Here is a 24,458-nt window from a genome sequence, read left to right as displayed (position 1 = left end):
TTATCATTTTATTGGATATTATATTTTTGTTAAAGCTTTGTTTATCTTTACTAAATAATTTGCTATTGGCGTACAGCGGTACCAATTTTCATGTTTATTTTAGGTCTTGTATGTTGTAAGCCACCTTTTTGGGATGACTACTGCCATGGTCTTAGTTGCAGAGGGTTTGTGCGTTCCAGGGTAGGGGCATGAGGTTTAGAAAAGTTAGGAGGAACAGAGATAAGAAAGAATAACAGACACATAGAATAGTATCCGGAGGGCAACTCAGTGCCTCATGCATACTGAGTTCTGACATCTGAGTTTTGAATCTGCCTGTGTTTAATTTCCTGTACACTTTTATACCCCCGTACAAAAATTGGGGAAGGCAAAAGACTTTTAACATGATACAAAGGACAACAAGAACAGTTACTTGCTTCAGTACATTGAGATCTCAAGCCATTAATTCATGAGAAAAGTATTCTGTTGTTTAGGCAGTAAACCCATCCTAGACCAAGTATCCTGAAAGCAGTCACTCCCAGGGTCAAACCTTTTATTTCAAAAGATGAAGTAGAGGTATGCTTGAATTCTCTGACCTTTGGTCATGGTAGAGTGGATCTACCTCTGTGAGCCATCTTAATATCCAAAACTCCCAATTAACTGTGCTCGAGGTGAGGGTATGTAGCCACAGTTGTTGTTAACAACTTTCAGCAAGCTAAAACTCTCAGGACTTCAGACAGGGTGGACTAGACCCACATTTTTGGACCTCCACACTTCCAACGTGGTTTGCTCATTTAGTAGTTCTTATGAAAAGTTTTTTCATAAATTCTATGGAGTTTTCCATATGTAAGATCAGATCATGTAATCTTCAAAGTGTTGATTTGACTTTCTCTTCCTTCCATCTTTTCTTTCTCTTGTCAAATTATTCTGGCTAGGACTTTCAGTAGGTATTGAATCAAAGTGATGAAAGTAGATGTCCTGGTCTTGTTTTGTTTCTTACTGAGGCCACATTTAGCTTTTCCCAGTTTGGTATAATGTTACCTGTTGGCTTATTAGAAATGACTTTTACTTGTTAAAGTATGTTCCTTCTATAGTTTTGTTCAGCATTTTCATCATGTTGAATTTAGTCTGTCGCCTTTTCTCCATTCTATTGAGATAATTGTGTTTTTTTCTTCCAATCTGCTGATATGGTCTATTGTGCTTATTGATTTTACTATGTTGAGCCCTCCTTACATTGTGCCTACTGATTTGGCTACACTGAACCCTTCTTGCATACTGGTGTTAAATCCTGTTTTATTATGGTGAGTGATCCTTTTGATGTGTTGGTCAGGTTTTTTTTTTTTTTTTGCTAGAATTTTGTTACAGATTTTTTATATCTGTGTTTATTAAGGATATTGACTAGTAACTTCCTTTTTAAATTGTATTCTTGTTTGGTTTGGGTACCAGGGTAGCCACACATGATTGAGTGTTAAGACAAAATGGCATAGGTTCTTCTTTTAAAATTTTTGATAGAGTTAGTATTGGAACTGTTTGGTTTTAAAGTTTCCTCTGATAGGAGACTTTTTATTGCTGATTTTTCATTACTTGTTTTTGGTGTGTTAGGTTTTCTGTTTCTTTGGTAAGATGTCTAGGAATTTCTTCTTTTCTTCTTAGTTGGTAAATTTGTTGGCTTTGGTAGGCCTGATGGTGCATGCCTGTAACCCCAGCTATTCAGAGATTATGGCAGAATAAAAAAACTCAAGCCCAGTGTGGGAAGAGGACTGGGAATGCAACTTACTAACTGAGTACATGCTTGGCATGTGCAAAGTCCTAGAGCCAGTCCTACTCTCCAAGTAGGCAAATCAATTAATAACATAAAATTTGCCAACATATTGTTCATAGTGATCTGTAATCATCATTTGCATTTCTATGTTCAGTTTTGATGCATCCCATTTCATTCCGATTTTTAAAGTTTGAGTCTGCTCATTTTTTTGAAGAATATTTTTTTTTTAATATTTATTTATTTAGTATACAAATTCTGTCTGTAGGCCAGAAGAGGGCACCAGGCCTCATTACAGATGGTTGTGAGCCACCATGTGGTTGCTGGGAATTGAACTCAGGACCTTTGGAAGAGCAGGCAATGCTCTTAATCACTGAGCCATCTCTCCAGCCCCAAGAATATTTTTTGTTTTACTAACTAAAAAATCTATTTGACCTGTTTCTATTCTGATTTTTGTTATTTCTCTCCTAATTTGTGGTTTGTTTTGCTTTTTCTTTGAAATGTAATATTTATTTGTGCTCTTTCTGGGTTGTGTTTTTGGCTCTGGCTGCTATGAGCATTCCTTCTATGGTTGTTCAGGAGAAAATCATTTAGTGTCCATCTACATGAACAGTTTCAAAACCCTCTGTGTCTGATTTCTAGCTTTACTGTGTTAGGATCAGAAATGAGAGCTGATATGAAGTCCTAGAAATGTTTTCTGTTATTGTATGGAAATTTATCTGTGTGTTCTTTAGGCCCTTGGTTTGAGTTTGAGAACCAGCATTTTATTTAAAAATATTTAAATTACACTTTATTTATTTAGTGGGGGAAGGGCGGTGTTAACTTTTTTTACAATACTTGTGTGGAGGTCAGAGGAAAAGAATGACTCCTTCCACTATATAGATCCTGTAGACAAACTCAGGCTTGGCAACAGGCATCTTTACTTACTGAGCCATTTCATTGTCCTCTTCTTGTACAGCCCTTAGCATATCAGTTTTTTCCTTAACCAAATAATCTGTTGGGCTTATGTTTGGGATTTTGTTGAATTTATAGCTCAAACTAACTACCCAGAGTTAACAGCTTAATATTGTTGTAGTATACACTTACACATGTTAGAGAGAGGGTTTGTTGTCGTTTTGAGAAAGGGTCTCCCTGCGTAGGCTTCGCTGCCCTGTAACTTACCTGTATGCCAGACTGACCTCAAATTTGTCCTCCTTCCTGGCTCAGTTACCTGAGTGCTGAGATTACAGGCATATGTTACGAGGCCTGGCAAACAATAATACTGTTTCTAATTCATTCTACCATGTATCTTCGTATGTTGTTTGTAGCACTGTTCTTATTTCTTTTTCTGTAAGATGTACTTTCTTCTTTCTTTCTTTCTTTCTTTCTTTCTTTCTTTCTTTCTTTCTTTCTTTCTTTCTTTCTTTCTTTCTTTCTTTCTTTCTTTCTTTCTTTCTTTCTTTCTTTCTTTCTTTCTTTCTTTCTTTCTTTCTTTCTTTCTTTCTTTCTTTCTTTCTTTCTTTCTTTCTTTCTTTCTTTCTTTCTTTCTTTCTTTCTTTCTGGATTTTCGAGACAGGATTTCTCCGTAGCTTTTGGTTCCTGTCCTGGAACTAGCTCTTGTAGACCAGGCTGGCCTTGAACTCACAGAGATCTGCCTGCCTCTGCCTCCTGAGTGCTGGGATTAAAGGCATGCGCCACCACCGCCCGACTGTAAGATGTACTTTCTAAATTATCTTGTATTTAATAGGAAATTTTAGTTGTATGCTGCTAGTGTTTAAACTTCAATAGATTTTTGTGTATTAATCTTGATTCATCAGACCTATCGAGTTATGTATTAATTTCTTAGTGGTTGCCTCGAAGGTTCCTTGGGATGTTCCACACAGTCATATTATGTGCTAAATAGAAACAAGTTTTGTTTCTTCCTAATATTGTTGCCATTTTTAATTTGTTGTAAAGCCCAGAACCTCTAGCACATGGCTGCAGAGAAAAGGTGAGAGCGGGCACTGTTGCCTTCTCCCCTTTCCCCCTCTCTCACAATGCAGGTATGCAGTCCTTCCTTATTAAGTCTGAGTTCGCTGTTGAGTTCTCAGAGATTTCCTTTAGTGTCTTGGCTGTTTGCTTCCATTGTAGGTTGCTGGTAGTTTTTATTGAACTGTACTTCGATTGCTTTTCTGTTTTATCTTGTGTTAATTCTAGAAAGTAGAAAACATAAATTCTTAACTTTTTGTAAATTTCCATATGTTCATCTCTTTCAAACCCTGCCAATTCTTTTGAGTTTTTGTTGCATAAACATAACTGAAGCATGAGCAGTGGTACAGAATATTATTGTACTGAAGGATGTAATAAAGTTTCCAAATTGCAGTGAGAAAACCCACCAGTTCAGATTCTTAATGGTTTTCCTCCTTTGGGGAAATAGATAGGACCATTTCTTTCTTTTTATTTTTTTTTTTTAAAGAAAACAAACTATCTTTTTTCATTTTACATACCAAGTCCAGTCCCCACTCCCTCCTCTCCTGCCATTCTCTCCACCCTCCTTCCATCCACTCCCCAGAAGAGTGCTAGGCATGTTGCTTTAAGGAGGACCAAGGCCCTCCCTACTATATCTAGGCTGACCAAGGTATCCCTCCAAAAGAGAATGAGTTCCAAAAAGCCAGTAAAAGCAGCAGGGACAAATTCTGGTGCCATTGCCAGTGGCCCTGCAGTCTGCCCCAGCCATACAACTGTCACCCACATTCAGAGGGTCTAGCTTAGTCCTATGATGGTCCAGGCAGAGTTGGTAAGCTCCCATTAACTCAGGTAAGCTGTTTCAGTGGGTGTCCCCATCCATGGACTCGACCTCTTTGCTCATATTCTCACTCTTCCCACTCTCCAACTGGACTTTGGGAGCTCAGACAGGACCATTTCTGAGTGGGAATCCCAAACCTTTATTAAGAAATTAACTGCAGACATGATAGGTCAGAGACTTTCTTAATGGCTGGAAACTCCAAGGCAAATAGAGAGTAGAGTATTTTAAGTCTCTGTTATCTACCTTGTGGAGAATAGGAGAACAAGTCACAGGAGAGAAGGGAAGAGGTTTGGGGTTGTAAGACCTAAAACTATCATTCTCAACACGTAGAAAGTAACAATGGCTATAGGAATCATGATCCAGGGACCATGGATAGAAACCATACAGCCTTACCACATTGTCTTATTTCTCAAAGAATTTCTTTTAAAATGTTGATTTTACTGCCATTTTTAAAAAAAGTTCATCATGTTTTTCTATATTTTTTAATGTAGGACTGGTGGTGATAAACCCACCTTGATACCTGGATTTTCTGGCTTGTGTTTTTTTCTTCCCCTTTCCATTTTCATTTCTTTCTACAGTCTTATATGTTCTAGTCTAATTAAGGAAGACATTGAACTTCTAATTTGTCTGCCTTTTCCTTTCTAATTCTTGAATTTTATCACTATGCAAGGAAAAGTTACCCCAAAATGGAATAAGCAGAAAATTAAGTTGGTATATCTAAATCTAATTGCAAAAGTAATTGCATTATAAATTAATTTAGCATTCTAATTAAAATACAGAGAGTATTCTAATGAATAAAAAAAGACCAGAATTTTTTGTTTCTTTCTGTACTGAGATTGAGTTTCACTTGTCCTGGCTGGCCTGGAACATGTTGCTGAGGATGCCTTTGAACTCCAGATTTCCCTGTTTCTACTTTCCAAGTGCTTTGATCGTTGATATGCACCACTATTCTCAGCATTCTGCATTTATTAAATTCCTTTTCAATTCATCTATTTTTTTTTCTGTTTTGTTTTGCTTTACTTTGGGGTTGCTGTTATGTAGCTCAAGTTGGCTTGAATCTCATCCTGTGTCCTATGCTTGCTTTGAACTTAAGATTCTCCTGCCTCAGCTTCCCAATGCTGGCATTAGAGTTTTGAGGTAACATTCTGTTCCATTGCTTTTCTTATACCTTTTTGATTGTTCACATATTCTAAATGAGGTAATAATACAAGGGAGTGAAAACTGGTTTTTATGTGACTAAAATAGTCTTTTGAGCCCATTGGAAGTCCATAGTTATCATCACTCTTCAGAATGTCTTAAAAATTGGAGTAGGGCTAGTGAAATTGCTAGGTGGGTAAAGGTGCTTGTTGTAATAGATTATTAAAAATTCCTGCGGGAATCCTGGCGGCAGCAGGCAGTGGGCAGGGGGCCCCAAGAGCAGACAGTCCTAGGCAGGGACCCATGAGACCATGCCGCAGGTCTCTCAAGGCAGGGTCCTGGGTGGCAAGCCACATGGCGGCAGTGGGCTAGAGACAGCCGGATAGCAACACCATGCAGCATGAGGTTGGACATTTATTAGGTGGGTTACGGAAGGAAAGGGAAAAGCGGAGAAGAGGAGAGAGAGAGAGAGAAGAGAGGAGGGAAAGACAGAAGCTGCCTCTCTGAGAGGGAGACAGAAAAGAGAGAGACTAAGGCTGCAAATAGGAAGGAAGACCTGCCTGCATGGGGGAGGGAGTGGGTGTGGCTTGTCTCTTAAAGAGACAGATCATTACATTCCCGTCTCTTTTTTTATAATAAAAAGGTGGGAGATGGGCTGGAGAGATGGCTGAGAGGTTAAGAGCATTGCCTGCTCTTCCAAAGGTCCTGAATTCAATTCCCAGCAACCACATGGTGGCTCACAACCATCTGTAATGAGGTCTGGTGCCCTCTTCTGGCCTTCAGGCATAACGCAGACAGAATATTGTATACATAATAAATAAATATTAAAAACAAAAAAAGCTGGGAGATTAGGACCACAAGTTAAAGGAATTGGGGCGGTGGATTTTCAAGACTTCTTCCTGCTTATTTGTGGGCGTCGTCTTTGGGGGGAACCTGAGAAGGCTGGGTGCTGGTCACATCTTGGCATAGTTGGTCTCTTTGCTCCTGTCTGGTGTTTGTGGTATGGAAATGTCTGGTGTCTCTTATACCTGTTTAAGGTATTGGCAGAACAGATAGCCTAATTGATATGTAAATTGACAGTTGATGTGCCCCTTGTGAGCATGGAATTATTCTTATAGGCAGGTTTGCCTTTTGTTCTAAATTATCTTCACTCCTTTGTTCATTTACTCATTCAGAAGTTGTGATTCTCTCTAATATAAAGTATTTTTTTGCTTTGTCCAAAGAAATGGTAGAGATGAAAATATAAGCCTAAACACCAAAACTTTTGCAATTATCATATGTGTAGATTTAAAAATTGTTACACTACATTTTTTAAAAGACATTTATTTTTATTCTATGTGTATTGGTGTTTTGCTGCATGCATATCAATGTACTGTGTACATGCAGTGCTGACCAAGACCAGAAAATAGTGTTGAATATCCTAGGACTGGAGTTACAGAGTTTGCAAACTGCTGTGTAGGTGCTGGGAACTGAATCTGGGTCCTCTGCAAGAGGAGTAAGTGCTCTTAACCTACAGTCTAAGAAGACGTTATAGACTTCTGAGATGAGACTGACATGTGTAGTTAATAACATGTGTAGACTAACAACGTGTAGTTATTCAGAGACTACATTCAGGTGGAGCAGAGAGGGGACTCAAGGCTGCAATATCTGGGAAGAAACTATTACACACTTATTCTAGGAGAAGATACTGGGACTGAAATAGGACAGTGGCAATCCAATGAAAGGGATGTAATGAGTAAAAGAGAGATTATGAGGTCATTATGCACAAAATCAGTAACTGGCGTATGTGCAGCTAAACATTAGAATATAGATCTAAAACAATGGAGCCATTCATAAAAATCAGTAGATCGGGATAAAGGTAGATTTTGAGATAAAATAATATAGTTCTCCCTTTCAGCAAATCTTGATCTTCTGTATTTAAGCTGTTTTGATATTTAACCAGAGAATATTTGCTAAGAGTTCTCTCTTTAATTGCATGGTGATTTTTAAAAAAATAACTTTGTTTTAAAATTTTAGTGTATGTGTGTAATATGTAGGCATGCCATATGGTGTTTAGAGGACAACTTGTGGTAGTGTCTTCTCTCTTGTCACCCAGTTGGATCTGGGGATCCTTATGCCTGAGTGCAAACTAGAAACTATGCTTATCTTAATGATGAATAAAATCAAGTTAGGTTGATAAAGTACAGCACTATACTACAGACTGATGCTTGTTACAGGAACAAACTCTCAAAAGGGTCTTGGGTGACGCTCTTTATTCACGAGGGCAGAAGAACCTGGCTGGGATGTCCCTTAGGAGACTGAGATGAATAACATTGCTGAGACGCTCCCTTAGGAGGGCTGAGCAAGGTTGAGCAAAATAGAAGAACCTTGCTGGGGTGCTCCCTAAGAGGGACTGAACAAAGCTGAGCAGAAAAAGTAACAAGTTTTTGCTGGAGCCAGAAGAGATTGCTACGTTTCTGCAGGGCTTCCCCTTTAGCAGAGTGTTAGCAAAAGAAGTAAGATCTTGGGTGAGAAAAGCTGATAGCTCTGCTACTGCATTCCTTTAGGGGAACAGAGCAGAGCTCAGCTGTACAGGCTCTCCAGGAGAGGAGCAAGATTGCTATATCCTGCAGGGAAAGCATCCCCCACCACATCCCAGATTCAGGTAGCCTGGCTTCCCGACAAGTCAGGTCACCTTTTCCCCCAGAGCTGAACCGTCCTATTGTGACTCTAGCCTCCAAAGCTGTCCTAATGCAGCTCTACCCCTCCAGAGCTGTACTGTTTCCGCTCTAAGTATAGCCTGGCTTCCTGATAAGTCAGGTCATCTTTGCAGCTCCAGAGTTGTAAAGTTGTAACACCCGCACTCCCCAACAGTTATAATTTTGTAATTGAGAAGAGTTTTTTTTATTAATGTAAGTTAATTGTTCTAGTATAAAATGCTCCCAAAACAATAAGTTATCATATAGAAAACTTGCTGCTTTACAACAGAGTAGAGAAGGTGACTCTGATCACGTGGTTTGCTCTGTACTCCATCTCTACAAGAGTAAATATGAGTCTTTAACAGTTGTACTTCTGACCCAATACCAAATGGTTATCCCTAAAAAATGCATATGAGCAACACTGTACAGACTGTGTAGGTTATATTTAGCGATTGATGTGTATACATATATGCACATATGCATATCACTAAATATAACACCCACATGGTATATAAATGTAATAGCAGTAAATGAAGAAAGAAGCCAAGAATTTGAAAGATAGCAAAGAGGGGTATATAAGAGGGCTTGGAGGGAGGAAAGAAAAGGGGGAAATGATATAAATATAATGTGATCTCAAAAATAAAAGAAAAACTGTTGATGGCATTATGGTAGGCACATGTTCTTTTTAAAGCGTTACTGCATTTATTTATTGGGGACACGTGTGCACATGTGTGTGTGCACGCGCGTGTATGTGCATGTGTGTGAATATGGTGCACATGTGGAGGTCAGAGGACAGCTTAGAGTCAGTTCTGTCCTTTCCCATGTGGTCCTGGGGCCTGAGCTCTGGTCACAATGGCAGCGTTGCTCTGACTTTATACTAGCACCTTTGTGGTAGAATGGATGTGACAAGAATGTGTACATTTACATTTCTGTATCATTAAATGCGCTCTGCAACGTGGTATAGGCTTTCAGCTGCCAGCATTGTAAGGTGTGTCAAACTTCAATAAAATGAAAGAAAACCTATACTTTTATAATGGATAACTGAATTTCTTACTTTGATAACCTTAAAATTACACAGATGATATATAAAGGACTGATAATCATGATCTCTCTCCCTCTCCTACTCTTTACAGAGCAAACTATTCATGGAAGGATTTAGAAGCTTGAAAGAAGGAGAGCCAGTGGAATTTACATTTAAAAAATCCCCCAAAGGCCTTGAGTCAATACGGGTAACAGGCCCAGGTGGGAGCCCCTGCTTAGGAAGTGAAAGAAGACCTAAAGGGAAGACGCTGCAAAAAAGAAAACCAAAGGGAGATAGGTAATTGTACTTGGCTGGCTTATGGGTGTACTGTATTTGGAAAATGTTGTAAAATTTCCCTATCATTTTGCTTATGGATTTTATGGAGTCTAGTTGAAAGAAAATAGTATCACTGTGTAGCTGCATAGACTGTGTCAAAACGACAGTCTGCAGAGTGCTTAGCTGCAGTTAGCATCAGTGTGCAGCAATGCTAGGACTGTCATCTCCCAGACTGCTGGGGGCAGAGGGGCTCAGATTCTTACAGAAGAAATGCCTCTCTCTGTTTTCTACTTCCACTTGCTTTTTCCAGTGAGAGTATACGGATTGCTTTGTCTATTTTTAAAATGATTACTCATGCTCTGAAAATTCAAACATTAAAAAACTGACATTAGGGGGGAAAGTCACATAAAATCCCAAATGCAGGCAAAAGTCAAAATATATGCTGTTTTGTTTTGTTTTGTTTTTAAGCCAACTCTTGGATGTCAGTAATTAACAGCTGCATGCATTCTTACTATATGAATCTGCCAAAATTTACAAGCAGTGCTGCCAGGGCTATTGAATCTGTTTTCTGTGTTTTGAAATTAGCACTACTGTATCAATTCTTATGTGTACAGTTTTTAGATATATTATTTATATCCTTAGAATAAATATTTACTACTGAAAATCTGGACCAAAGACTATGTATTGAAGGTTTTTGGTACCTGGTTTTAAACTGCTACCCAAAATAATAAGAGCAAAACATAGCAGAAATGTGATAGCTTTCTGAATGTTATTTAGTCTTTTCTAATTACATATCTACAGACCTTAGTGTTTTTATCTTTTGTAACATTTGACTGCTGCACATATGAACTTTGATTATAGAAAAAATAGAACATCATTAAAATTAGTTTTAAAAACAACATAATCTTATAATCTAATTTGTCACTTTATACCAGTTGGCTTTCTGTTGCTATGACAAAATATTTGAAAAAATTAACTTAAAAGAGGATAAGTTTATTTTGCTTACTTCATGACTGTTGAAAAGTAGAGAGTTGGCAGAGGCCCTGAAGGTACATCCTCAGTAATCTATTTTTGCCAACTAGGCCCCACATCCTTAAGTCCAATTTACTGTAAAGCTATGAACCCATTGATGCTATTAAAGTGAACCTCTTCCCAAAGGACCTGCTTCTGAACAGTGCTTCCTGGGGGCCACGTCTTTAATACAAGCTCTTCAGAAGCATTTAGCTCTAAATTGTAATGTTTCTTAAAGTGCCTCCTGACACTTGTTACTTTAGTTAATTTGGAGAAGCAAGTAAGGAAGCTGAGAAATCAATAACGGATGCTTTTCCAGTGTACCAGAAAGAGATGGTGGTGGTTTGGATCGGGGTGGTAGACATAGAAGTGGTGAGCGAAATTCCTGTATGTTTTGAAGGTGGAGACGGCAGGATTTACTGATGGATCAGATGTGGACTGTGAGAGAAGAGGAGTCCAGGATGATTCCAAGGTTTGTTTGGCCTGGGCAACAAGAAAGATGGAGGGACCAGTTGCCAAGCTGGGGAAACTGCAGGAGCAGGAATACACGGACAGCTTGGCTTGAGGCGTGATGGATATTCAAGAGGGCTACAAACTAGGTGGGGAGTTACTGAATATGGAGTTCTAGGGTGGAAAATAAAAGTTCAGCAGTAGTCAGTGAAATGGTATTTATACCCATAATGAAAAAAAGAATGAGCTCTGGGTCATTCTAACACTGAGAAGGAGCAGTGAAAAAGAATGTGGAAGCAATGGGAACAGGACGGTCATCTAGAAGGGTTTTGTTTTGGAAGACTGGGAAGGAAAAAAATCAAGGAGGTGAGTACGAGGTCTGTTGAGAGATGCTGATGATACATTGATCACGATGATCACTGAGACTCCAACCACTTAGCAACACAGAAGTGACTAATGGACGTGACAAGAACAGCTCTGCAGACTGGTGGGAGTGAAAGCTTGTGTCTTGTTCAACAGAGAATGATAGGAGAAGATGCAGAAGCAGCAGATACTGTGTGGGAATATTTTCTAAAGATTAAGAACTTAGAGAATGTGTATGTGTTGATGAGGAATGGTTTAATAGAAAAGGAAGAATCAACATGCAGGAGAGAGGACAGGGCTGCACTGATTCTTAGGTTAAAGATGAAATTGAAAGCACAACCCTGAGGTCTGACTGTGATTGTGAATGGTTTACTCTTAGCCTGCATGAAGATGGAGTTAGATGATGAACAGTGTCTAAAAAATGATAGGAACCTGTCAAACAGGTGTAGGCGCTGACTAGGAGACGTTGCTAGGAGTGGAAATTTGAGGACTGAAGTCAATCGCAATTCTATCATTACAAATCATGGGGAAGAAACCAATGGCTCTGAGTAAGAAATAAATGAAAAATTTTCAGTGTGATGTGAGATGGATTACTTACAGTCTTAAGGCATATCCCCCAACAAAATGCTTACTAATTACAAAAGTACATGAATAGAGAAGTGTGCCCCATAACATCTTGGTCACATGGTCAAAGACAAAATTATCAGTAAAGGGAAAACTTAAAGTGCATGGCATCGATGACAGAATGCTGCACTATGTGACTTACATGACAGCCTTGGTGAAGATGAATAACCTCAATCTAACATTAAGGGACTAGCACTCAAATACAAACTACAATCTAGATGCAGTCCAGTGTTTCAAAACTCATACCTCTCATTCTTCTAGTGTCTTTAAGTGTAAAGGCAGACAGAAAGAATGTGGGTAGATTCCAGTTTCAGAGAACTCAGTATACTCTTCTTAATTTATAAGCAATGCAAGATGAAGAGAAGTACATTTAGAGATTTGGGTACTGATGTAAGCCACTTTTGAACTTAGAACTTACAAAATTTTGAAAATAATGGTGTTAGGGTTGGGAATACGGATTCATGAGGAAGTTCTTGCCTTGTTATGTGCAAGGCCTTGGTCTTAATGCTGGATAGTTAAAAAATGACAGTAAGTAGTTGATTGGTCCACTGAAGCATGAAAAAGGCAAACTTCTAGTTAATTCTTTTTTAAAAGAAAAACTAACATTGGTACATTTTTGTATGTTTTGCTTATTTGGAATATTGATTTTATTTTATGTCTCAAACTTACATAATAATTTATATTTTGCCGGGCGGTGGTGGCGCACGCCTTTAATCCCAGCACTCGGGAGGCAGAGGCAGGCGGATCTCTGTGAGTTCGAGACCAGCCTGATCTACAAGAGCAAGTTCCAGGACAGGCTCCAAAACCACAGAGAAACCCTGTCTCGAAAAACCAAAAAAAAAAATAATAATTTATATTTTTATGCACATCTCTTTGAATTTTCACATGCATACATTGCTCCTCTCACCATTATGATTTACTCTGAACAGTCTATTACCCCCCAACAAACAACCTCCCACTGCCTTTTATAGCTTCCCACTCCTAATCTATCCCCTTGGCAACTTGGTAACTTGTTCTTTCATGTTATTATTGGTTTTGTTTTGGTGGGTATCATATGAACAGATTTATTTGTTTCATAATCTTTTGAAATTTTCCATTTTTTCATTATCATGTTTTTGAAATTTATCTGCAATATTGAATGTCTCAGTAGTTCATTCTTTTATATTGTTGGGTAATATTCCATTATTATGCTATAACAGTATCTATTTAATTCATCTGTTGAGGGATTTGGGTATTTTCCTGTTGTGTTTGTTATGAACAGCATGGCAAAAGACTCAACTGTGGGTTTATAATGCACGTTAGTCTTCGGTTTTGGAGTGGGACATGGGTATGTGTTTACCTTGGATTTGCAAGGGAGCCACATTCTGTATCTCTGTCAACAGTGTGCAAGCCACCTGCTATGCATATTTTCAGTAACTGATGTTTTTCAGCTGAACATAGGCTTAGCTACCCCATATATGTAGTGGTCATGGTTGTAATTAGGGTATATTGTCATGGTTATGGCTGCTGATCCTAAACATTGTTCAAAGCATTTTGATGCTGCTCTCTTTATTCTCTGGCACTCCAGTAAACTGTTTGTGCCTGTGCATTTTTTTTAAAATGAGATGTTTATTTTCTTTTGTTTTTTTGGTTTTTATTTTTCTTTCTTTCTTTTTCTTTAAGACGGTTTCTCTGTAGCTTTGGTGCCTGTCCTGGAGCAAGCTCTTTTAGATCAGGCTAACCTCGAACTCACAGAGATCTACCTACCTCTGCCTCCCCAGTGCTGGGATTAAAGATGTGCACCAACACCACCCAGCGAGATATTTATTTTCTTGTTATTATTCTGAGAGCTTCTTTTTATATTTATTTATTTATTATGTATACAATATTCTGTCTGCGTGTATGCCTGAATGCCAGAAGAGGGCATCTGTAATGAGTTACAGATGGTTGTAAGCCACCATATGGTTGCTGGGAATTGAACTCAGGACCTTTGGAAGAGCAGGCAATGCTCTTAACCACTGAGCCATCTCTCCTGCCCCCTCTGAGAGCTTTTATTATACATTGTAATACAGGACATTTTCCAGATAAACTTTTTGCAGATATTTTCTCCTATTCTGTAGCTTTTTTTTCTCTCTCACGGATAATCTTGTAGTACAAGAGTTTTTTATTTTGATGAGGACAGTTTAATTATCCTTTGCTTGATGTCATGCTTAAGAATTCTTTGCTTAAAAGGTAGGCATGGTGGCCCCCTCTGTAATCCCAGCACGTAGGAGCAGAGACAGCAATCTCTGAGTTTGAGGACTGGTCTACAGAGTGAATTTCAGGACAGCCAGAGCTACACAGAGAAATCCTGTCTTGAAAAAATATAAACAACCCCCCCCCAAAAAAAAATAAATAAAAAGAGAATTCTTTGCTTAACACCAAATCACAGTATTTCCTTCCATGTCTCTCTAGTAGGGTATTTTTTGGTTTTTATTATTCTTGTTATAGTGATATGATTTACATTTGCTTAATGATCCAATTAGAGTTTACTTTGTATCTGGTGTAACATTTAGATTGATTCATTTTCATTTATGAATCATGAATTAGATACTGCCTATTAAAATGAGGTTTTTATTATTCTTGTTATAGTGATATGATTTACATTTGCTTAATGATCCAATTAGAGTTTACTTTGTATCTGGTGTAACATTTAGATTGATTCATTTTCATTTATGAATCATGAATTAGATACTGCCTATTAAAATGAAGAGTGTTCAAAAATTCTTCCATGGTAGAAAGATTTCTTACAGTTTCAGATAAAATAATTTTGTATTTACTGTTTAGTTTGTTTTATCTTAGTTTAGGTCGTCTTCAGAAGAGTATGGAGACAAAACCCCCTTGTAGCTTTCGAAGATGACTGATGAAAAATTAGAGACCTTATGTTTTTTTCTCAAAAACTAGTCTAGTCTTGGTACCTTTCTCTAAAGACCATAGTTTACTATGAAAACAAGAAGTCAGTTTTAACAATTAAATTTGAGATACACTAATAAAATGATAACTTTGTCATTCTATTTACTTGAATTAGTACTGTTGGATTTCAGTATGAAATTTTGATTTATATTTGCAGATATTTGGAATGACTAGACAGACTTGCAGTGAGACTATTGGTCTACAAATCTTTGTATAGATAAAGTGACTTGATGCTAAATAATTAGTAAATGAAATACATGTTTAAGAACATTTGTGGTGAATTCCCATATGGAGGATATAGATATCTGGTTCTGGGACTTGTCTGTTTACAGTTTCTGTTTTCCCCAGCATAGTGACTGTTGTCTTTGTTCTCCTTAACCTTCCACATCTTCTGACCCAACCACACACTCTGATAATAATGGAAGGCCTTTTCTAACAGCAATGACTTGAATTTTTAAAAAGTAGTTTCGATTTTTAAAAATAGCTGACTGAGACAATATTCCAGTGCTTTTAGTTAATTTGGTACAATATTTAATTTTTAAAACCATATTAACATATTAGTACTTTTTCATATTCTATATAATATTTTGTTTCTAAATTGCTAAGGTTTTTTTGTGGGAGTTCAGGGAATTCCTTTATTTGGTACTATTAAAAAAGAGTCTTTAGCTCTAGATGGTTTTTATTTACACTAATTCTTAGTTTGACATGCCTGTTAGTCCAATATTGAAATGACACATTGTGACATTGTGATATGCTGTCTTTATTGCCAAAAAGACCAGGGTGAATATAAATAGAATCTAATTATATGGTATCTGGTTTAAACTCAGCTTAGATTTAATATGTGCACACGTGTGCACATGCACACACAAACACATACAGGCACACATGCGTGAGCACACATACGTACACTCATGACCCTGGTTTTCACATGAGATGTATGGTAGTTGATTTTTATAAAACTATAATTTTGTGGGCTTAAATTATTTTAAATTTGTATGAAAGTTTTGGAGGAGATTCTGGATTAGAAAAGTCGCCATGTGTTGCTTAATAAAGAGCTGTATGTTTTATTTACCCCATGGAAAATATTTCTATGATGCCCACTCTTAGAACAAGAGAGCTATAAATTGGGTACCGGTAGTTCTTCCCTCACCCCACTTCTGCACTGTTATAACCTTTTCCATTCATTATCTCTATTGTGAAATTTGGTGGCTTGTAGTTACTTTATGTGGGAAATCTTGTGCTGTGTCTTTTGAAATCTTAATAGCATTCCTGAAAATAATAAGCTTATGCTTAGACTTTGCTGTTCCACGTTAAGAAGTTTTTCAGTAGTCTTGTTTTCATGTTTACTATATCCCAGAACCTGTTTCCAAAAGAAAATTAAAATGCTGTTTAGGTGCTAGAGGTGTTTGAAAAGATGTAAATTGATGAATTCCAATAAATAACAATTTCACCCTGATACTTATGTGATTAGATTTAGGAATTTGCTGTTTAGTAGGTTCCCATTGTGGCAGAGAAATCTTTCAGGCATGAATTGATAGGCCAGATCCTTTGAGGTTTGTCTGTCCTGACCTGTGACCCCTATTCTTACAAGATCAACATCTGAGGGCAGGAGATTAAGGCAGTTTAAAGACTGGAATGGTAAATGGAATGGAAAAATTAGCCAGCACATTTTGGGTGCAAAACATCAAAGTCATCAAATAGCCTGCTTATTTTAAACCTGGCTTATGGGTGTAACAAGCTAATTTTACCATGTTTGCTGGATTCAGAAAAGAAAGTTTAACTTTATGATACATTCATACAGCTTAACCTCAAAATATCAGGAAATGCAGAATAATTGGTCTCAGTATCATTACAGGATCTCTGACCAGTTTGATACTTCTTATTTTTAAAAAAATCCTAATATTTACCATGAAATACTTATTAATAATGTTGAATAAAATACATATTTTGAAGTACCCAAACTGTATGTAGCTCTAGGTATACACTGTTGAATTGCAAGAAAAGTAGACTTTTTTAAAGGTGGAGGTAGAAAATAGAAGAAAAGGCATTGAGCTTTCTAATTACATGGTTTTCATACATAATTGCAAAATTTAGATCAGTATGCCTTTCTAATTCCCGTGTTAGTCCTTTGTTAGCAGCTTCACACCGCCCTTCATTGTACATTTGTATCCTGAGTAGCTGTGAGTTTGCACCCTTACGTTTGAATGTCTGCTAAGGGCTATAGATGCACAACTGAATTGTTGCTTCCAAGTTTTTGTTAATTTAGTAGCACCTAAGGAAGTTAGTAAAACCAATAGTATGCCCAAGTCTCTCTCTCTCTCTCTCTCTCTCTCTCTCTCTCTTTGCAATTTTAAAATTCTACCCTCCAATTATCATATTATAGGCCTAATTTTGGGATGGTTTTACTAGTCCTTTCTTCTTGTGATTATTTGGCCAGAGATCTTTTAATGAGGCAATTATAGTTGTTTCCTCCATTCACATTAGCTTAGCAGATGCTCTCCCTGCTGTGACCCCTGTTCAGACCAAGCAGACAATGTGCCATTCTCATCACCCTCTGCCAGACACTGTGTGGGGCTGAGCTTCATTTTGGTGTTGCATAGGTCTCCCCAGATGTCTAATGGGAATGGTCAGAAGCCAAGTGACAAGTAAGCAGAGTTTTAGGTTGATTTTCTGATCATCGTTTATTTTAAATGTTATAAATGCATAATGTCTCTAAGGAAAAAAATTGGAAGCAACTCTAATATTGCAAGAATAATATGGAATGCATGATTTCAGAGTAAAGTTCTAGTGAGAAATGGGTATTTTTAACTGTAAGATTTAAAAGGGAATCTAGCCTCTAATATTAAATTATGTATATTTATTTTTACCACTTGGATCATAGCCTACTACCACTTGACCAACCTTAGATATGTTTTTAAAATAACATATGACATTGTTTAAAATATCAGATTTGTTTAAATGTTTTAAATTTAATCATATATTACATATCATATCTCAACATTGTGGTGTTCATTTTATTCCTGTGAGAACAGAATAAAGTGTGGTCAAGTTGAATATTAACAAAATTTCTATATTATGTTCTTAAATCCTTTCACCGAAATAGTAGTCTTATACATTAACTTCTAGAAACATAAGGGAATTTGTGTTTCTAGAATCTAAAGCTCCATTAATGAGAGACAAAGCTAGTTCTGTTCTCATGAAGCTAAAGGCCTCCCAAAGACTCTTCCACATTTATACTAGAACTTAGCATTTTCACTTTGGTTAAATAGATTAAGAACATGAACAACTCACAAAGAAAATGTTATTTTTGTTGCTCTAATAAGGTAATTTTAAGTTAAATTATAATAATTAACATAAAATATCTTCCCATACTGCTCAGAAGTAGTAATTAAATACAATAGACTGCTGTTTTGTAAAATCATATTTATGATTAGTTAATTCCCAAGTGATTTTTTTTTTTAGAAAAATGCATTTTACATGTCAGATTTTTAAAATTACGGATATTTTGAGGGCTAGGCAGAACATTTGGTCAGAAGAGTACTGCCTTGTAAACCTGAGGAATTGAGTTTGATTCCTAGAGCCAGCCTACAAAATCATGTGTGGCTGTGGTGTTCATATTCCAGGGAGCTAGAGACAAGCAAATAAATCCCCGGTACTCACTAACCAGCTGGCGGCCTGGCCTCCTTGGGGAGTTCCAGACTAGTGAGAAACTCCTGAAAACAAGGTCAGGGCTGCAGAGTTGAGATAACAAGTAAAAAGCATTAGCCATACAAGCCTAGTGACTTGATTTTGATCTCTGGGACTCAAGCAAAACCCAGATGCTGCTGTGTGCATCTGTAATTCCAGCACTTGGGAGGCAGAGACAGAATAGCGGAGGTGGTGTAATTCCAGCACTTGGGAGGCAGATATCAGGGTAAGAACCTGAGTGATCAGGGAATCAGCAAAGAAGCCACCAGTTACCCCCACCCCTCTCTCCTTAAGGATCCCCCGGAATATTTCTAAGCCTCACCCTACTACTTCCTGTGTCTCTCTATATGTCCTTGGTCCTCCAAAACCCCTATGGCTAATTTTGGTCAGCTAGTAGCTAGCCCTACCCTCTGATTCAAAGTAAACTTTATTGCCAGTCTCGGGTTCTTTAGAATGTGACCAAAATATCACATAACCCTTTTGTCTAGATATAAAGGGAAGGTTTTAACTTTAACACAGAAAAACTACATATAATAAGAATAATTATCAGGTAAGAATTATATTCACAATGTACAGTCCATTTGTACTTGGAAAAATTCAGAGAAAATATTCCATTATCCTATCTTGGTGAGTTCAACATTTTGAACCTAGTTCACTTTATATCCTAACTTGTATTTCCAACCCAAAACTATTTTATTTTAGATAGGCATTCTTCAAATATTTCAGAGATCTACAGAATATGGTGTCTAAGATGTTTTAATAACATAAGACTTTTCATGACAATTAGACATGTCTGCTCCTGATAGCACAAATCTATTTCAGAGAAGATGGGCATTGAAGAAACTCCAAATGGAATTTCCTTTCATTGTGGCAAAGTTAGCCATTAAGTAAGAAAGTGCCCTTGCCTAGACTACTGACAGTATGCTGTGCTGTGGAATAACCCTTCTGTATACTGTGAATACGTATTGCTCTTATTGGTTAATAAAGAAGCTGATTGGACTATACCAAGACAAGATAAAGTTAGCAAGACAATTAATATGGTTTTTTTTAGATAGATCCATTCATTTGCCTGCAAATTTCAAGATGTCACTATTTTTTTTACTGCTGTGTAAATGTACACATTTTCCTTATCCATTCTTCGGTTGAAGTAAAAAGTTTAAACTTAATAAAATGTTGTGTGATATATCTCTGGGATCTTTATTACCCCTTTCTATTTATTAAGCATATTATTTAAAGTACTTTTAAATCTTTCTGTAACTGTTTGCCTGTAGTATTGTGAAGTATACCCATAATATGTTTTATGTTGTAATATGCAAAAAACCCTTTCATTTTACTAGAAACATATGCTGGAGCAGTGTCAGTCTTAATTTGTACAGATATTACTATGATGACTATGACTTTTAATAGATGTGTAATTACAGAATCAACCTTTTCTGAAGTTAAAGCAGAAATCCTGAATATTTATCTATGGTATGGTGAACATATTTTAATTTTCCAAATTCTGAAAAATAAAACACTTGTGTCATATTTTGTGTTCTGACAAATAAAACTTGCCTGGAGATCAGTGAGTCAGTGGAGCTAGACACTAGTTAACCATAGAGGCTAGGCTGTGGTGACTCATGCCTTTAATCCCAGCACTTGGGAGGCAAAGAGAGGAAGTGATAGGGTGGAGAGAGTGAGTGATAAGGCTGGGAAAAGGGCAGAGACAGGAGCTCAACATTTTTGGACTGAGGAAGGTGATAGGTAGAAAGCAACTGGTGGCTGCTTCCGATTCTGCAATCTTCCAGGTTTTCCCCCAATATTTGACTCCTGATCTTTTACTGATTAGGATTAATTAGATTTATGTTTCAAAACACATCCATTTTCTCAAATTCTTTTCTTTGAGTACCTTTTGGGTTACTTCCTACAGGTATTGGAGTATGTTTATACAACAAACAAGAGGACATTTCCTTATAATTTCCTTAGCTTGTTGTCAAGTGATTAAAAACCCTTTAAACTTTTGCTGTTAATGTGGTGTTATGAAATTCTGAGGCTTCTGGCACATTTCCTACTAATAGCTGTTCAGTTTCAACATTCCCTCATGCTAGAGGGCGTGGATCTGATATATGTTATATACAAGAGATAGTAGTTTCTACTTCTGATTATTTCTTGTAATTGAATAAATAAAGTTAATTCTGAATTTTATGTAATAATTTCAGTGGTTTCAATATGTAAAACAACTCTCTGCACATTGAAAGTTAGTAACTATATTAGAAGGTTCTGGAAAAATCTAATAATACCATGAAAATAGCATATAATTCTGACTTTTGAGCAGAATCATAAGGGCTTTTAGCCACTTAAATTTCCTGACTTATAACCTGCCTTTACTGTTTTATTTGTATCAGTATAGAATGTCAGGATTCCAGTAGTTGATGTTCCTCGTACAATGTGAAAATTAATCCATTTAGTCCTTTTTATAAATTGAAGTCTCTTGCTTTTGGAATATTTTGCTAATATCTTCCAAGAAATTACTGCAAGCTCTTTTCCAGGGTTCAGTTTCTGCCTATAATGAGGAAATTTCCACATTAGTAAAAGGTACCATAGTTTGTTTTGCATCTATTCCTGTTAATTGATAAAGTCTCAATTTTCCTTCTAGAATCAATTTAGAACTTTTCTACATAGGTCTTTAATTTTTTACTCTATTTGTGGTAAAAATATGCATTCTAAGATATTCTGCACAGGAATTCTGTAGGAGAATATTTTGATGGTAAAATAACCAGAGTACAATCCAGCTCTGGATCCAAATGATCCATATGTGCATCCTATAATTTCTTTTCTACTAAAGCCAATTCTCTCTCAGCCTCAGCTGATATTTTTTTGGACAATTTAAGTTCTTATCACCCTATAAAGTTTGAAATAAATTACTTAGTTCTTGAATTGTCAATCAAATTGTGGGCTATAGCCAGTTACTATCTCCCAGCAATTTTTGAAAATCATTAAGAGTTCATAATTGATCTGTCCTGATTTGTACCTTCTGTTGTTGAATTTTCTCTAAACCTATTGTATATTCTAGGTAATTAATAGAATCCTTCTCTTTGTGATTTTTCAGGAGCAATTTGAAACATGCTATAAGTACTATCAATGTAATGAGAAGGAAAATGTACTAAGGAAAAAGAACTAAACAGTTTGCTGTTTTCATACATCATGGTGTTCTATCTGAGGTTACCTGCATATACATTAGTGGAGCAATAATTGAAATAAAACAATTCAAGATTGTTTTTTATTATAAATTCAACACGCAAATTGAACTAAGAACATCTTAAAATATGGGCTATAAGGACATAGTCCATACCCCAAGAACACTACTAGAATTTTTACTTTCTTTAAAACAAAATGTTCATTCAGTGCCCTGGGGCATAGCTTAGGGATAAAATGAATGCATAACAGGTGTGAGGTCCTGGGTTCAGTTACTATCCCCTGGAAAAATTGTCCACTTTGCATTTGGAATTCAAACTGTACCTAAAAGTTAATCTGAGAGAACTGAGAAATCTTCACGAAGAAAGTGATAAAGGTACATTGGATATGGGAGCAGACCTTGTTCATGGATTTGTTGTTATTTTATCCCCTTCTATTTAAAATGGATAAATGATGGTGTTGGCTTAGTTTTCTGTTGGCCATTTACTGCTGGGCATGCAGACTACCCATAAGTTTGTTTCCTCAGTGACACTGCCATGTAGAAAACTGAGTTTTCACTTGCAAGTAGTTATCAATTACATTTAGTTCCTGAGTCCAGGGGTTATGTGTCCATTTCTCCTTTCAGCTTTAGGAGCTCATCTGGTGCAACCCACACAGGCCCTACGCATGCTGCCTCCCTCAGTGCCTGTAGTTCATGAGCTTTAATCATGTTGGTGTCCAGAAGCTTGTTTGCTTAGTGTTCTCATCCCCTCTGACTCATACATTCTTTTTGCCTCCTCTTCTGCAGGATTCCCTAAGCCCCTAGGGGAAGAATTTGATGTCTGTCTCTCTCTCTTTCTCTACCTTGACTCACAACATATATAATATAAATATATCAAAATATAAATATATTTTATTAAAGCATATTATAAATAAAATTAAAATATGAATATCTAAATATAAAATTGCAATACATATTTTTTTTCTCTTTTTGTACCTTACAGGTCCTTTGCATAGATATTACAGTTTCTAGTTTAGTGTTTTTATGGAATTCGGAGTGTGTGAATGAGTTGATATCTCCATCTGTTGTTCTTTTTCTTGGACTCTTTTCTTTCTGTTTATTTTCTCCTATTCTGATGTGTTAGTTTTGTTTTTTTATTATGTTCTATTTTATTATTTAAAAAATAAACAATCTTTTGGTACTTGGGATTAAATTTAACTTCAAAATATGATCCATAATAAATAATGACTTACCCCGAACTGTTTCTTTCTCAAGACTCCTTTTTTCTTTTTTCTCTTTCTTTGTATTCTCTCTCTCTTTTTCCTGTGTACATGTGTGCTTGCATGTGTGTGTTTGCTGAGAATTGAATTTTGGTAAGCATTTTACCCCTGAGTTGTGTGTTCTTAAAACTCAATATTTTCAAGAAGCCAATTTTTCAATTATAATTATAAGTTCGATGTAATTCTGCTGAATTTTCTGCTCAGTTCTCAAAATTTCAAAATCCTAATGAGATAAGTTGTGTACTTAATTGTTGCCTAGCTAAAAAGCAAATAAAATATTGGGACAGTGTTTGTGTGTGCGCACATGCACCTGCGTCCATGCGTGTGTGTACACACAAAGGTGGTGTTTCTTCTTGGGAAACGATGTGAAGTGCTAGGCTCAACAGACTCAGTTTCCTGGGAAGCCAGAAAGTGAATTACTTCTGACTAATGAGGAGAGCTGACAAAGGTCTCTAGAAAGGACCCTGCAAACCACTGCCTCTGGTTTTCATCTCTGCGGATGGTTGATACGGACTGGCTAAGGTCTCTGTTGACTAACAGATCCGATAGTTACGCACAGAGCACAAGAGAGAGCGAGAAAGCATTGGAAACTACTGAATGTGTCAGTCCGTTTCCACGCCTGACCATGTGATTCCTTTAGGAGTAATAGCACGTGCATGTTCCCTTTTAAATCTTCAATAAGGTTTCTCTTGGTGGCTCTAACCTGGAACCATCCATGGGAGAGAGTATAGGTGCTGATAACCTTAATGGAACAGATACACAGTTCAGCAGCACTGCATGGATGATGCCAGTAAGTGAGGTGAAGTGAACAAAGATAGCTGAAACGCACCATGCTGAAGAGGTGGAGCAGCAGCCGCATTCAGAGCCCTGTAGAAATGCGCGTTCTCATGTGAGAGCTGTTGGTGCAGCACTTGGGAAGCTTAGCTGTGAGGATGGCTGTGGATTCGAGGCTACTCTAGAATATAGAGTGAAACCTTGTCTCAACAAAAGAAGGAGCACTGAGCTGTGGCTCTAGGGCTGAGAGTGTATTTCTTTTCCCGAGGACTTGATTTTTCACACTCACATTGACTCAAACTGCCTGTACCTTCACCTCTATGATATATGATCCTTCTGATCCCTTTGGGCACTTGCTCTCTCTCTCTCTCACTCTCTCTCAGAGGAGGAGGGGGAAGAGAGTAAAGGAGTAGGATAAAAAAGAAAGAAGGGGAAATGCATACCCCCAGACTTCTCTAGCTTTACCCTGGGGCCTTGGTGTTTCCCAGAAAATTCTCCACATAATTTTGAGAGACTGGACGTGGATCCCTTGATTTAAGGATGTAAGTTGAAGCTTTTGAGTCAAATAATTAC

At 37.1% G+C, this 24,458-nt stretch overlaps 1 protein-coding gene across 2 annotated transcripts in view; it reads left to right on the top strand.

Moving 5' to 3' along the window:
* Nucleotides 1–24,458, top strand: part of Lin28b (lin-28 homolog B) — an 86,360-nt gene that overhangs the window by 32,866 nt on the left and 29,036 nt on the right. For both annotated transcript variants that reach the window (XM_057762981.1, XM_057762982.1), the window contains exon 3: nucleotides 9,448–9,632. In XM_057762981.1, the coding sequence (XP_057618964.1) occupies nucleotides 9,448–9,632 (185 nt within the window). The remainder of the gene's footprint in view (nucleotides 1–9,447; nucleotides 9,633–24,458) is intronic.

The sequence above is a fragment of the Chionomys nivalis genome, chromosome 2 (assembly GCF_950005125.1).
Source record: "Chionomys nivalis chromosome 2, mChiNiv1.1, whole genome shotgun sequence".
In the NCBI taxonomy this organism is placed as follows: Eukaryota; Metazoa; Chordata; class Mammalia; order Rodentia; family Cricetidae; genus Chionomys; species Chionomys nivalis.
The sequence above is the reverse complement of the archived record's forward strand: the minus strand, read 5'-3'. Positions and strand labels throughout refer to the sequence as shown.